The sequence below is a fragment of the Trichomycterus rosablanca genome, chromosome 17, assembly GCF_030014385.1.
Source record: "Trichomycterus rosablanca isolate fTriRos1 chromosome 17, fTriRos1.hap1, whole genome shotgun sequence".
In the NCBI taxonomy this organism is placed as follows: domain Eukaryota; kingdom Metazoa; phylum Chordata; class Actinopteri; order Siluriformes; family Trichomycteridae; genus Trichomycterus; species Trichomycterus rosablanca.
This window is the reverse complement of record NC_086004.1, coordinates 5,556,890-5,573,352: the sequence shown is the minus strand read 5'-3', so window position 1 is coordinate 5,573,352 and position 16,463 is coordinate 5,556,890. Positions and strand designations below refer to the sequence as shown.

At 38.8% G+C, this 16,463-nt stretch overlaps 1 protein-coding gene across 1 annotated transcript in view; it reads left to right on the top strand.

The window, feature by feature from the left end:
• Positions 1-11,096: 11,096 nt before the first annotated feature.
• The window catches only part of polrmt (polymerase (RNA) mitochondrial (DNA directed)), a 50,390-nt gene continuing 45,023 nt past the window's right edge, over positions 11,097-16,463 (top strand). The window contains 4 exon segments of the mRNA XM_063013051.1: positions 11,097-11,271; positions 12,340-12,438; positions 13,469-14,205; positions 14,339-14,472. Of these exon segments, the coding sequence (XP_062869121.1) occupies positions 11,097-11,271; positions 12,340-12,438; positions 13,469-14,205; positions 14,339-14,472 (1,145 nt within the window).

Here is a 16,463-nt window from a genome sequence, read left to right as displayed (position 1 = left end):
TCTCAGTACCTGGATCGGGACGCGAGCGCTGAGAGCAGCCTCCAATGCGCATTACTGTGGTTATCCAATAACCCGCGATTATTTTTGGGTCGTTGGTTTTTTATGTTGTACGCTTCCACCCGCATGACATGACGACTAAACCCGTCAATGCAACCATTTATAGTGATGCCATACGGCTTTAGTTTGAGTCCAAAAGGCTCGGTTGAGGTACTGGTGACTGCACAGACGCCGAGCGCACCAGTGGCGCACATTCTTCTAAATAAACACAGTTTATTGCAAAGCCGTTTCAGCGTCCTTACGCTAATAACGAACTGGTGCTGATGTGCCGAAGATTTAGGATTTCTTTATTTGTGAAACCGATATGAAAGTATAACTTTACCAAATCATGAACATCCCTCTTTTAACACGAGGTTGCTATGGCCATAATATTTCTACTTTATTCTCAAAATCATTTCGACTTTAATCTCGAAATCGAAACTTATACGACTTTATTCTCAAAATTATTTAGCCATTATTCTCGAAATCGAAACTTTAAAACAAGATTTTTCTTTAAAAGTGGTATGCTATGGCTAAAACACTATCGTATTTATTTGATCTTTATATCTTAATCCTTAATATTATGATAAATATACTGTATATTTAAAATAATATAGAATATTATATAACACTTTATTATATAATAAAAAGAAAACATAGGCAGTATGTTACTCATTTACAATTTGATCTATGTTATAGTTTAAATACATTTTAAATTATTAAAAAATTTTATAATTTTATCAAGATCTTTAAAATAAATAATCATTTATTTTGATTATTTCTCTGTATAAATAATTAATCTGTACTTATTATAAACTCTTACATAAATAATTTTTTTTACCAACTGCTTCAGTGAAGTCAGGGTGTCAGTGGTTCTCATGCCACTACAAGGCAAAAAAAAAAACACTTTAGACAGGGCACCAATTTATCAGTGGGCAATAGCAATTACCTAATTTACTTACATTAAGGGGTCATTTAAATTAGCCTGCATGTTCTTGGTGGTAGAAAGTAAGTAGCATATAGGAAACCCACAAGAACACTTAAAGAACATGCCTCAAAGACATTAATGGAAGGCAAGGATTGAACCCATATCACCAAGACCCATGATGTTGTGATAAGATTACTTTATTATCATTGCACATATCAAGCAACAAAATTCTGTTCATTAGCAATCCAACACACAATACAAAAACACAAATACAACATAATAAATGGCACACAGATATACAGAAAAAGCTGCCACTATCAGGCCCTTAATGTCCCTTAATGTTTAAAATGCTTACATGTAAAGGCTAATACATTTAGTTTCTAGTGTAAACATAGTAAAATAATCTACTAATTGGTTCAATGATTAAACCAATGAACCACTTTATGATTTTACGATTTTGGTTTTATTAAGCAAACGTCCTTTATAAATAAACTAACAAATAAAAATACTGTATTCTAAATAGAGACAAGGTCATTCATAAATCTTGTGTAATGTAACTAAGTCACGCTCGGAAGCTCATTTGTTTAACTGCAACTGCATTCACTTCTATAAAACTTTTAAAGATGTGTGTAATCCAGGGGCAAATAGTGGTCTCCAGGTGAGAAAGGGTCTTAAATTGTGTTTTACAAGAAGTGAGGAGCAACAGTTCACACTTACCTGGTTATAACAAACGTGTAGAGATGTTGAGGTTGTGCTTGGCTAATAAAAACTGGTGGAGACAGACACTCATTCCTGTCAACCTGTGTGTTGGCTTTTTGGTTTCATGGTGCTTAAGATCAAAGGTTCCCCTTAGCCCCCCACTACATCAGCTTGAGGCGTCATTTACGAAGCAGTCTTTCTACCCCAATTAAAGCTTACAAGAGTTTGCTTCCTACATTCAGTGCGGTGTTGTTAACATGCAGGAAGATTAAAAAATACCAGTGTGCTGACCTTTCGGAAATCAAGCAGAAAGATTATATAAACAAACCTTTTTTTAATAAAATTTTATATTTTTATACTTTAAAAGTCACCAGATTTGTAATTACATGCCACCTCCAGGCCAATAACCTGTGATCTCCACACAACAAAAGTACCTAGAGTTTGCTGGATGCAGCTGGAACTTTGTCTGGAACTGAGCTCTGTGGTTAATGAGGACAAAATAGAACTTGGGTGGCGCAGTGGTAAATTACCTTAGCCCACTACGGCTGGGATCCAGACTTCAAATCTTATTGTTCAAATCTCATTGTTATCAGCCAGTCGGGTTTATACATGCAATCATTATTAGCTATGTCTGATTGATCGAGGATAGACATGTGATGGATTGGCGTTCTCTTCGGGGTGTGTTACTGCATTGCGCTCAGCGAATCTGGGGAAGCCAGACATTCCACCTTCCTGACTAGAATAAAGCAGTGGTACAGCATGAAAATGAATGAATGAATAAATGAAGAGGAGACCATGACCAGAGTACAGTGGTCTTGAGAGGTCTAATCACCAAGACCTCACAAACTGCAAGCCTGCTTTTACAAGTATCTTCACTACAAACAAAAAACAACACAACAGATTGATTACAAGGGCAATGCTTCACGCACGCCAGCTGCTTGCTTTGTAAACCAACACTGATTATTTAGCTTGTTGTGGCATTGCTAGCCGTGAATTAACAAAAAGAATCTGTGACTTTTAAAGATGGCTGGGTTACTGCAGATGGACTCTGAAATTGCTCAAGGGTGTTGAGGTCTTCTCCACAAACACTAATTAAAACGGTCAGTGACATTAAGCTTAGAAGTAAACAAAAATCCAAAATAGACCTGCTGGTGATTCGATTTATTAGAGTTATTAACAAATTAAATGTTCTCCACCATCCTCCTAGCAGATGTCTGTTTTTTCGTCCCAAACGAGCAGGAAACCATCTCATGCAAGCAATCTTGTGCCCCTCTGGCACACTAAACCACCCCGGAAGTCCATGCGCCCCTTCCTTTGGAAATTAATGGTAATTAAAATCATTCTAGGCACTGTAAGAAGGTTCACTTTAAAGCCTGCCTGCCCTTGGGGTCAAGAACAAAGTCCCATCTTCCATCTGAATGTCAGATGTAGCAGTAGATATAACCACATTTGAACATGTGGACATTGGTCACTGCTCTGAGAACTATCGTGAGACGTGAGCACAAGAACACTTTTGTTTCGTTTGAAATCTTTTAGTGGTGGCACATGTGGTACACGGACTGAAATCACTATAAATGTAATGCTGGAAATGTACACAGCCTTGAAAAGTGTTGGAGTTTTTGGTGCAGTCCATTGTTACACATGTTACGTTACATAAGTGGTGGTGTACATGATTTTGAAGTCTCAGATGTTGGATGAAATAAAGGTCACGTTTACACTTGTAGTTCACTTCCCTTGGTCCTTACCAAACAGAAAAATGATGTGATGTTACATTTTAATCCCAGTTTGTTTAGCAGTCACACAAATTTACAATCAAACCAAAATAAGTTACAAGTTACAATCAAACCAAAAAATATAACACACTTATGTCATATATGCGTCATGCTTCCTCTCCACCAATGCCCATCCCAGCTCTTATTGAGGAGAATGAAGCTAACCTGTGCCCCCTCCGACACATGGGCAGCATGCCGTATACATCTTATCACCTACACTTTGATGAGTACAGTGCAGCTCAGCACTGTGTATGGAGACACACACCCTGAGAGCACTCTTTTCTCATCTCTGTGCAGGCACCATCAATCAGCCAGCAGAGGTCGTAATTGCACCAATCATGAGAAAGAGAGACCCATATCTGAACAACAGGCCAATCGTTGTTCATGTGGCCGCTCAGCCTAGCCGGCAGGCAGAGCTGAGATTCGATGCGATGTATTCGAGATCCCAGCTCTGGTTCCAGCATGTGTTTTTACCGCTGCACCACCTGAGCGGCTAGTGTCGCATCTTGTAGCATCACAAACTGTTTTCAGTTCATTTAAATGTCTTTGATTCATATTGTATTCATAGCAGAGTTTAAAAGAAAGCATTCAAAATTACTGGTATGTACCACACTAACAAAGCAATCACACCAGGGTTCATTTTAGTCAAACCAAAGCTGACAAGTACATACACAACCTAAAATTAGGATCCAGGTGCCAGTACAGGACATCAACTTCATTTTAAACCCCTTTAATCGAAGATCTCTCTGTAATCTCTGTACCTGTTCCTATCAGTCCTGATCAGATTGCTAGTCCCTGCTGCTAAAAACATTTCAATATCATGATGCTATTATGACCATATTTTGGGACCAATGTTACCAGGCAGAAGTACCTTGTTAAATCTATGTCACACAAACCAGTTTACATCAATTAAGGGTTAAGGACCTTGCTCAAGGGCCAAACAGCAGCTACCTGGCAGTGGTGGGGCTTGAACCAGCGACCTTCTGATTTCCAGTTCAGTACCTTAACCGCTAGACCACCAGTTGTAATGCAAAAAAAAAAAAGTGATCTTATTAGACCATAAAACTTTCAGTCTTTCAAATGACGTTTTGTGAGAATGAAAAATTACTGCAACCCTTCCCTAAAAGTGTTTTGTTGTGAAACTATATAAACCCAGTCAGAGTGACGAAATGTTGAGTACTAGTTAAGACCTCTAGTTTAGAGTGCTGACCTGACCTAGGCAGTGTGGCTGTGGTTTCACAGTTCTCACCCTCTCACTGATAAACTAAATTGAGCTCAGAGGTCTTCAGTTATTTTGAGATGTGTGATTTTTATTTAAAGCCTGCCTTTTGAATGCTCCTATAATTTATTTGAATTTGTCCTGTAGACACTCTCTACCATATTCACCGACCTCACATGGATCCTTGATAAACAGGTGTTTTGTTGCATAGGAAAGTATCTTCTAGTAGTCTTACATATTACATGTTTTTGAGGACTGGCAATTGGCATTTATTTATAAGAACAAAGTAACAACACATACAAGAGTTTTCCAGCAGGTTTATTTATGCCACACTTTCGAAGAATGTCTTGGTGTGCCCCAAATTTCGAATCCCTTCACAGCCGAGAAGGACGTTCACAAGCTAAAGGAACCTAATCTTTCCCAGCAGGGCTCCGAGCGGCTCTGGAAGTGTATGAATGAAGATAATATCTTGGTAATGAGGCCTGTTTTGTATCATCTAGATCCTCAGAAAAAAAGGTCTGAAACCCGACCTCCCTCTCAGTACTGACAATATCCCCTCAAATAGCTTCCATTATTGTTTTCTTTCCCTGCTGAGCTCATGGTTTCATTCCTTGTGCTTCAACATCTATTTTTGTCTCTGTTTCTCTGTTTATCTCTGACAGTTGCAGGATAATCAGAATTAACCTGGATTACTGCATGGATTCCAAATAGAAATGTGGCCTGATCTTTATTTAGGTTAAGAAATACTGTAGATACTGTAGATGGATTCTTATTTGGATTAATATCTAAACTGACCACTTTAAAACCCATCTTTTCTTTTCGTTTTATATAATTTAGTTATTTGTTGACTTTGTATTTAGGATATTTTTGCCAGCTCCTTTGAGTTTCTTGATGCATGCTCAATAATACAGGAATACAAATCCACAAAGTTCATCTGGACACAAGTTGGAGATACGTTTCATCAAGTGACTTCTTCAGTCTGAGCTGGTGATGAATACCTCAACCTTATATGCAGTTGATTTGCATAATGCTCCTTTGAGGTGTCACAACCTTGACATTTTACTGTAACTGTTCATAATACAATTTCAAAATGCATTTCGTTTTCTTAATGACACTTTCTTCAGTTTTCTTAGTTTTTTTTTTCTCTAAATTTCTTTTGGTCTTAGAAGTTTTTACTACACTGATGAACCTTGTGTAACGAGTAACTACCGTTCCTGTCATGAATGTTATCAAAAGTATAAAACATGACGTTAAAATCCTTGGCAAAATGTATTCGTCTATTACTTTAACTTGGTGAAAATGTGTTCTTAATTTCTAAATACCTAATTCAGAAAGTCAGGGGTCATATTATTATTAGATTGTTAGATTGTTGCTGTTTTTAAAGCTGTACTGTCTTTACTCATCAGTGTCATATTTAAAAACTTTTGTACCCTCCACTGACTTATCTGCCCTCACTCATTGCTGTGTATTCAAAGCTCTTTTCATGATATTATTTCTGAAATATATTTATCCCCATACACTGTTTAGTTTTCGAACACTGAAATTCTACAAGAACTCTTATCTGTTTAATAAACTTCCTACATGTTTCCTGCAAAACAGGTGCTGCAGATAATTTGCGTGGCACGCTGCAGACTTGCCTGCATAAACATCCGTTTCTAATTCAGGACCCGATCACGGCAGCTGCCACTGGGCCTTGTGCTAGCACATTTGCATTTCCTGCTGCGTGACCATGGAGCATTGTCTCCGTATCAGTGTCAATTAAAAATACGCTGGATGGCTTGTATCATTTTGAGTTTGTCACTGCTGGATAGAGATCTGAGATTTCAGAATGATACATGATTTAAAAAAAGAATATGGTGATGTTTGATCTGATAGGTGGCCAGGCTAAGTTATCTATTACACACATTATTTAAGAGCATGACACTGATACCAGGCCATGCACCTTTTAATGTGATACACAGTTTGGTATGTTTTAACTAGCCGTTTAAAAGCCATTGAGTTCTAAGGTATTTTTTCCCATAAGGGGAAACCTGGTTTGGGAAACCTGTTAATGTGTTCCATGGTCCTGTGGAACTGCATATATTTTAGGCTAATGTAAAATAATGGGGTTGTTTTTGACACTTATACACTGAAAATAACACAAATATAATATAACAAACACTAACATACAATTAAAAACAGTTAAAAATCAATCAAAAACACAATAAAACCTGCACTTTTAACACCTTTACTTCTGTATTGTTTCCTTATGCTTCTTAATTAGTAGAGAGAACTTATAAGCAGTCATTATTAAGAGAGGTTTAGTGTTTCTGTGTCGTTCTTTTAATACATTAAGTTCTTAAAATCTGTAATCTGGCTGTCTTTTGTCATATGGGCCCAGTGTGTGTGTGTGTGTGTGTGTGTGTGTGTGTGTGTGTGCCGGGTGTGTATTTTATACAGCGTCTGATTGCCCAAAGCAATTAAAATCAGTACCTAAGTGGAAAAGAACTGTCAGAACTGTCAGTTGATATTTAATTTAAACATGCTGGTTTATATACACTTAGTGTACAGTGATCTTTTCAGTTTTGGACACCAGTAACATTAAACACTTTGATAGAAATTAGCACAGAAAAACAGAAATGTTGATTTAACTCATAATACCAGCCAATGGGAGAAATCATGAATGATTTCATGTTGGATGATTAACACACTACACAGTGTTTAACTTTTGACTCTGTGTAGTGGAGGTCAGTAGAGTCTTAAAATTGCCATTTTGGCTGACAGGTTTGAAAAGTATGCAATGATAAATTATGACTCACTGGTGCTTTTCCAGTATGACGCTTTTCCAGTGCGTTGCTTTCTACCTTTTTTATATTTCTTTATGGACAAGGAACTTAAAACAACTGTATTGCCAAAACATATAGAAGTCTTTTATTTGTTTTTTTTTATCTAAGATGAGGCATGTAACAAAGGCATTCTGCAGCAACTAAGATTATTAAACCAGTGGTGTAGAAACTTACTGTATATAATAATATTTAACTTTCTTGCATAGCCACCTTATTTCATGGTAGAGAAAATAAGTGTATAAAACTGATGACTTCTCCCACAATGGACTGGCATCCTGTCCAGGGAGTGTTACTGCATTACACCCTGTGATTCAGGGGAAGCAGACCCACTGCAACCCTGGCCAGGATAAAATGATGGTAAAACATGATAATGAATACATTAATAAATGAATGATGACTTCACTGTGAAATAGAAATAGGGTTAGGATTAGGAAATAGCAGGAGAAGAGGCTTTTTCTTTCACAACATCTTTATGGCACACGTCTGTTTTAATGTAAGGCTTGTTCGACTGTAGACTAGCCACATAATTCACTTATACAATAAACTTAAATTCTACAATTTACCAACAAAGTAATTTTTTTCTATTTTATTTATGCATTTTTCCCATTTTCTCCCAATTTAACCTAGTCAATTTGTCTTCCACTGCTGGGGGATCCCCGATTGCAGTTGAGGTGGGTATATTGCTGCTCACGCGTCCTTCGACCCGTGTGCAGCCCTTAGCGGAACCCATTTTCACTCATGCATTCTGCCCAGGCGCCTCTCTATCTGCTAATTAGGGTCCTTACAAAGCGTTTGAAGACCCCACCCACATAGTCCGGTCATCTCGCCCTAGCAGAACTGTGTCTGCTGCAGGCACTGCCAATTATGCCCGCTAGATGGCACCCAGCCGACCGGTGGCAATGCCGAGTTTCGAACCGGGGAGTTCAGAATCTCGGCGCCGGTGTGGTAGCGGAACATCCCGCTGTGCCACCTGAGCGCCCCAACAAAGTAATTTTAAGAAGATCATGATCTATGCCCATGCATTTAGTCACAGAAAAGAACAGTTGCTGAAATCACTGAAACATGACTGACCTTATTGTATTTCAAAACATTTTACATTCACACATTCAGTCATTAACTCACACACATCAAGGCAATTTACAGCAACTATTCCACCTGTAGGTATTTTTATTTATTTTTTAAAAGAGAAAACCAGAATACTCTGAGGAAACCAGCTTATAGTAATTAGATGTGAGGATTAAACCCAGGACCTTAATACCAGAGATTTGGGGAGCACCTTTACTGCTGTAGCAACACTGCTGTGTCACCATTCTGCTCTCACAAAATCTATATAAAAAATCTATTATATTTTTGCGGTGTTCAGATTCACAATATGCCAACACAGTACGCCAATCTACCTGTCTCCTTCTAAAGATCTAAGATCCTTCTAAGACATTCTGTAACCAAAAGAACCAGAACATCTCATCTATCTAGCTGAATATTTTCTCACAGCTGTGCACATCTGCAAAACAAACAGACAGCTCCCACATAGACGTGCATGCAGGTAGGTCCTGTGATCAAAGCGCATGAGACTGAAGGACCTGACTCGGTGGAGCTATTATCACAGGATTGAATACCTGTCCTCTCTCCCTTTGTTGACAGTCCTTCACCCTGCACTGACTGTCACACCAGCGCTAAGTGGCATTCACTGACATAAACATCAAACGAGCCAGACGAAGAGAAAGGGGGCTGCTCGTGAACCATGACACCAAACACCCTCTGATCACCTCTTACCGTCCTAACCACACACACACACACACACACACTGGCTTCTGACCACCACAGTGTAATAGGTTAGGTGTGTTTTAATACTATTTCCAAATTTCCTATTAGCTAGAACGTAGCAATGCACATCAATTACATAGGTTTTTCATTACATATGTTAATTACATTCATGTTGTTAATTAAATACGTTAATTACATGTGTATGTAATTTACAACTTTGATATTATTATGCAGGTACATGTTTGTATACTTTATACTTTATAGTGTGTACTATATTACTTTTGATCTATGTAACTAGCTACTGAAGCCTTAATTTTCTTCGGGATTAATAAAGTATCCATCCATCCAACCATCCCTCTCTTCCTGCCTCCATCCTTCCTTGCCTCAGTTCCTCTATCTATCTATCTATCTATCTATCTATCTATCTATCTATCTATCTATCTATCTATCTATCTATCTATCCATCCATCCATCCATCCATCCATCCATCCATCCATCCATCCATCCATCCATCCATCCATCCATCCATCCAGTATTACAGTCATGTAATTTGAAAGTCGATTAATGCTAGTAATTATTATTGATAACAGCATTAGAAACCACGTTGAACTTAAAAAAAAAAACAATTAAAGGGGTTCTTTATTTAGTTTTTCATAGTGTAAAGCTTTGAGTTTCAAGCGACAAGCTTCAGAACAATGCAGCATAAGAGTAATCTTCAATGAAACTGATGTGTGATCGGTAGTCAGGGGCATGGGCGGTTTGTTCCTTGGGGCGATCGGGCGACGCACCACCAAAGGGAAGAAATTTTTCTATCACATTCAACCAGTGTTAAACTAGCTGTGACTGTTCTGGCCAGTCTGTCTTGCCTCTGAATATCGTAGTCCAATCAGCGTCGAGTTGTGTTCCGTACAGTACCGCCCCTTTTGGGCGATTTCAGTGTGATTGAAAATCGCCCGGATTGCTCTGATAGACTCTCATTTTAAGGCACTTTTTTTGAACTGTAGGCACTGCAATACAATCTGAATGGGTTCCGGGAGGGCACGCACTCACGTGCTTGCGTCACACGTAACCTGGTGTAGCGATAATTAAAGCAGCTAGCGATCTCGTCAGCATGACTACCATTACCTCAGGATCTGCTGCACCTAAAATAAAATGCTATCTGATGAAGACTGAATTAAATTGTTAGGGTGAAGGCTTTACTTAATTTTATGATTAATGGTAAAGCTGCTCTCTCTCCATGTTCAAAGTTATTTGTGAGGGCAAACTGACAGATGACTTAAGATGTTAATTATGTACCCATTATTACGCATTGAACGGGTCACCTTGGACATCATCGCAACAATTGTCCCCCCTGAGAGATTTGGCAGGAGCCGCCACTGGTCAGGGGTCTAAAGAAAGAGTTGGACATTGGGACACAATCCACCTGCAACAAAACAGCAACCAAAATGAGAAGGTTAGCATCAATTGGGAACGTAAATAGAACTTGTGATGTTATTAATGTGATTAAACAAAAATTATATAACCTTAAAGCATAATACAAAGTAAACATTGATGAATGAAATTCAAGAGTTTTATTGCCATGTGCACAGTAGTACACACACACACGCACGCACACACACACACACGTGTGGTGCCCTGCAACCCACCGCAGCCCTGTCCAGGATAAAATAAACAGATGAGCTCTGGTAACGATGGGAAACAGCGCCATCTCCCGGCAGACCGCACTTACAGCACCGTGCAACAAGGCGCAGCTCGATGCGTCTGTGCTCTTCTAGTTGTCCTTTTTAACAGAGTCGGATTCTCGGTACTAGACTGGTCCAGCCTGAGCAGTAATGGCGGCGTGCTGAGAGTTAATGCGGGTGTTGTGAACACATGAACATGTCGAAATGTCACTAATACGGTTGTGCTCGTTTCCCAAATTACTGTCCGCTAGATTCATGTTAGAAAGAAGTGTTCGATTCGGATTAAATACAGAGCAGTGTGAGCGCTGTGGCAGGCTGAGGAATCACTACATAACAGCAGGAGCAGGTGAGAACATCCACTACTGCAGGTTCAGACCAGTTCTGTTAATGTTACACCATCACAGCTTCATACCTGGAACTAAACACGTGTTATTAAGATCCTGTATAAGAAAATACACTATATGGTTCAGGTTCTTAACCCCTAGTGGCTCCTTGTTCACTGCATGACCCTAGCTGCTCAGTGGATCAAGTAATCAACTACTGTAGAAAGGTCGCATGTTCAACCTCTTCTCCACCACGGTGTCACTGTTGGACCCCTGAGCAATGCCCACATACATGCATTATGCACTATATTTTATCACAATTGTAAATCTTTTTGGATAAAAGCTTCTGTTTAAATTGTGTAAACATAGTAAAGATGCAAACTATGCCGATTTTTAAACTGATGACTGACCGTCATTAGCTGACGGTTAACCGATAACCGACAAGCATATCGCGTCCCATTAAAGGTTATTTCAGAAATACAGTATACATGCATATCAGGTTAATAGTTTGCTGGTGTAAAAGGTATATCATTTCATCTAACTCACAGCAAGAAGGTCCTGGGTTCGATCCCCAGGTGGGGCGGTCCGGGTCCTTTCTGTGTGGAGTTTGCATGTTCTCCTGTGTCTTGCTCTCCATGGGTTTCCTGCGGGAGCTCCGGTTTTCTCCCACAGTCCAAAGACATGCAAGTGAGGTGAATTGAAGATACTTTTATATATAAAAGCACTTTTATATTTTGGTTGGAAACGGTGGGAGTGAAAGGAGCAGTAATTCATGTCTGAGAGACTAAGAGAGAGCTTATAGACCAGATTTAGCACCATCAATTTGGCTACACGCTCAACCAAAACATTTTTGCTGATGGCATTAAAAAGTTGGTACAACGCTGGGAAAAAACATCGGAAGGTGATGATGTAGAAAAGTGATGTTAATTGTTTTTAAAAAATCTTAATGAATAGAGTTTAAAACTTTATGAAGAACCCTCGTACATTTGACACCCAACATAGGATTCAAGCTGTGACACTAGACCAGCATAGCAGTATACCACAATAAGGAAATCTAAAATAACACTGTAAAATTTCCCAATACTTTCCAGATAATCCATGGTCAACGCTACATCGGAGGTACTACTCTGCTGTCCCAAAAAAGGATGACGGAAAAAGGCGTTCATGTGAACAGTCTCAGCTGTTGGATGGTACTGTTTTATTTTCTATCTCTTTATATTAATGAATCATAAATACAAACCCGATTTCTGTAAAAGTTGCAGAAATGCAGTAAAAACAAAAAAAAGTTGTGAGATGTTAATTCTTCTAAAGCTTTTTTAACTGACTGAAGTACAAAGAAGAGATTTCCAATGTTCAAAAAGATTTGGGACAGAACCAGGTTCACCACAATTTAATCTAGATTATTAAAAACCTAAGTTAGTTTAGTATTAAAAATTCTTTTTGAACTGATTCACAATTCTTTTACAAGTTTAATTTAAAGTATGGACATCATACCATACATAACTACAGTTAAACATGGGGGTAATAGTTTAATTGTATGGGGATGCTTCACTGCTTCAGGACCTGGGTTTCTTGATTACGGATGTAACGATGAACCACAAGATTGTGCCAATGTGCCACAATTTGAATCGGTTATTCATTTAAGATGAATCGATATTCACTTTAAACAGAGGGCACTGCCGCTATATATATTTTTTACACAAAAAGGGAACTGTGCAGCATTATTTGGCATAGTTTGTACCTACCTCAGAAATAAAAGGGCATTCATTATTTAGATAAATAAAAGATAAGCACAAATACAATATTTTATTTTATTTTAAAGAGAAATAATAAAAAGAAACTTTGTCATAATTTGTCTTCGATTTTATTTTGTTAAAAAAATTGGGAAAAAATCGCATCGTGAACCCAGTATCGTGAATCGTATCACATTGTGGGTAGAGTGTATCGTTACATCCCTAGACTTGATATAATTATTAAAAGCGTTTATTCCACTACTGACAAAAAAAATCTGTAAAAAATGTCCAGTTATCAGTTCTTACTTTAAAGCTTAGTACCAACTGAGTTATGCAACAACACCAACTTGGCCTAAAACATTATGGGTGGTAAAAATGTATTTCTAATTATTGTATCACTTTAATTATAATGGCACAAATTGTCATAATTTTGTTTTGCCATCTTGAGTGCCTGGGAATAACTTTGTTATTATTTTTTTAATTCTAGTTCTTGAGGCTCGGATCCAGCAGTTACAGTCTGACACGGTGTTGGTAAAACGTTCAAAGGTTGAATTTGTTAAAGTGCCACATGGAGAAAAGAAACCGACTCCTGCAAAGACTCAGAAAACAGAACCGCCGAGAGCAGCTCAGTCCAGTAAAAAAGGAGCCACTGCTGATAATCCGTCCTCCAAAACCCACACGAGTCGCTGGATCGAGAAACTCAAGCTCGAGAAATGGAACAAAACTAAGAAGCAGCAGAAGCTCCAGGACAAAATGGGCACTACCAAAAACAGTAAGGGAAGTCTGATGCTTCCCGCCACATCTGTGAAAACCATCTCAACATCGAAAAAGAACAAACCAACCAAACAAGACCCTGCCAAGTTTACCAAGTCTACTATAAGTCAGAACAAAAACATAAAGCAAAAGCTCTCTGAAGCTTCCACATCTGCAGATACTAAAGTTCCAGAAGAACTTACTAGAGAATCAGAGCTGGCTGAAGTGGAAGAACTTGAAATTAATAATTATTGGAACCCTGCAAGTTCAGAGAAGCTTTTGGAAGATAAAGAAGGAAACCGGTACAGTGATGCTCAGCTGAGCGTTCGCTGTTTTCTGGAGGCTTGTGTGTTCACGGGGGATGTGGAGCGAGCTCAGCGCTGCCTGATGTACCACCACCGACACCTGAACAAACGCAAAGCGCTCTCCATCAGTACCTACAACATCATGATGCGCATGTGGTCCAAAAAGGTGAGAACAGGAAAATCAGGACTGGTTGAAATTCTTTAAAAGAAACATTAAGAGTTGAATTTTATCATACTGTCATATAATAAGCCTTTTATAGCAATTTTCTGTGTATGATGGTGTTTACTGTGTACCTCAGGGATCTGTGAATCATGTCAGTCGATTATTCATTCTGCTGGAGGAAGCAGGGCTGAAGCCCAACCTGGCATCTTACTGCGCCGCTCTGGAGTCTATGGGGCGAAACCCCGAGTCCTCTACACGCACTATTAACAGGTAAACACAATCAGATATGCTGGATAAGCTGCTGCTGTAGGTTTTCTTTGCACACCAAAGTAATTTGACAGGTCATGTGGAAAACAGAACACAGTTCGACCATGATTGGAATACAGCAGTAGTAATGCATGACAGTTAAATGAAATATAACACCTAAATCAGTCATTCAGAGTGTTGTCCATATACTTTTGCTGTATAGTGAATTTCATGAGAATTTAATGGTGTTGGTGCTTTCCTCCAGGGGTCAGTGTTGTGTTTGTCTTTGCTTCACTGTTGGACGTTGCTTAATGGACTCCTGGATTGTGGACCAAAATAAATGATTAGTTCACTCAGTCTGTTTCCACAGAATGTACAGCGAGGGTTTGTCAGCATCTCTTAACTTTCTAACGGTCCTCATGGTGAGCTGAGGCAGACGTGAAGGTGTTTGACAGATGATTCTAAGCAGACCCTCTTACAATGGCCAGAAATAGAAACGCCAGTTGTTCTGAATCAGGGGAGCGTTTGTTCACGGCACACTTGTCTTGTTCTGGTAACTTGTTTGTTTTACTGTATATTGTTCTGGATGCAGAGGTTAAAGATTAATCAGAAAAATCAGTCTATATGAGAATGCTTTTTGCCAGTGTTTTAAAATGGACAGTGAATGTAAAAGCTTTCCACTCACTTTATGGTGTGTAGAAAGTTCTAAATATCAGCAGGGCCTCATACTTCCTCCTGAATGGATTTTATTTGACCATAGCTGGTGACTTCTCTGTGTCCACGTAAATAGGGCTACTTTGACTGCTTCTAATAAAACATGCATAGAACAACTGTCCTCTCTTGCCAATATTAGAAAGAAAACCCAAACTGTCTTATGCTGAGAGGAAATTTGCCTGATAATATGCTTGATAATTCCAAAACTACCAAAATCAGGTCTACCCAAAAAAATAGAAGCTGCTGGAAAATATGTGACACTGTCCACAGCCAAACAAGCTTTCTGTTGTCACTACAGTGGTTCTTAATCTTAATCTTTTGACTAGTAAGTTTTAAACCCAGTGCGCTAGCCTACCACCACTGAGATCCCCATCTTTCAAGTTTAAACCTCAGTTGCGCTATTAACCTGGCTGGGCGTACAACAGGCACTTGGGAGATGGCGGTCAGTTTAAGGTGACAGGGTGATGGTCTGTGGTGGAGGAAGAAGTTACAGTCAGGGAATTGTACAAGACTAGATTAAGGAGGGGACAACTACAGCCACCACAACTGCAGCATTGTGAATTGTATATTTGTTAGCTATATGTCAATAATTAAGTAACATAAAAAAAATGTAAATTAAACACTTAAATTTGTATTTCAAAAAATATTTAAGGTAAGATTTATAAGCCTAAAATTACAGGGTTAAAAAGCCTCGGCTCATGGACTGCCATGAACTAAAGAAGCTCCTGCTTTAAAATTAACATCTTAAGGCCAGACTAATGCTGATCACATGAACAAAGCCTGTTTTGCAAAGCTAGGGAAATTAAACCTATAACTAAGTTTCATTGCTGTTAGCTTTACTGAATAAAACCACGCAAACTTGGTGCTTATATAGATCAGTGACCGACAGCAATAACACGGATGCATGGTATCTGAATAACTGACCATCAGCTTGTCAGACATCATATTTTAAAGCACTGGGCATTAATCTGGTGTTTGTACAGTGGTTAGTGAGCCTAGGGTCAGGGCTTTGTGCAGGCCTTTAGAGGTCCTCATTAAACTGTGTTTTCATCTACGGTCTCAAAGACGAAAATTCTTGTCTGTGTTTTGACCCCCCATCCTCTGCATCCACAGAATCGTTGGAAGTTTTCCAAACTCAGATTTCCAAACACTGAGTCGTGTTTTTAGCTGCTTTACACTTCGATATCTTGGACATTTTGAGTAAGCGATTGATAACTGAATTGCCACAGAGACCGCCTCATATTGCAAATTAACCAGTAAATCTGAGGCACTTAAATGCTACACGAATGAAAAAACGTCAA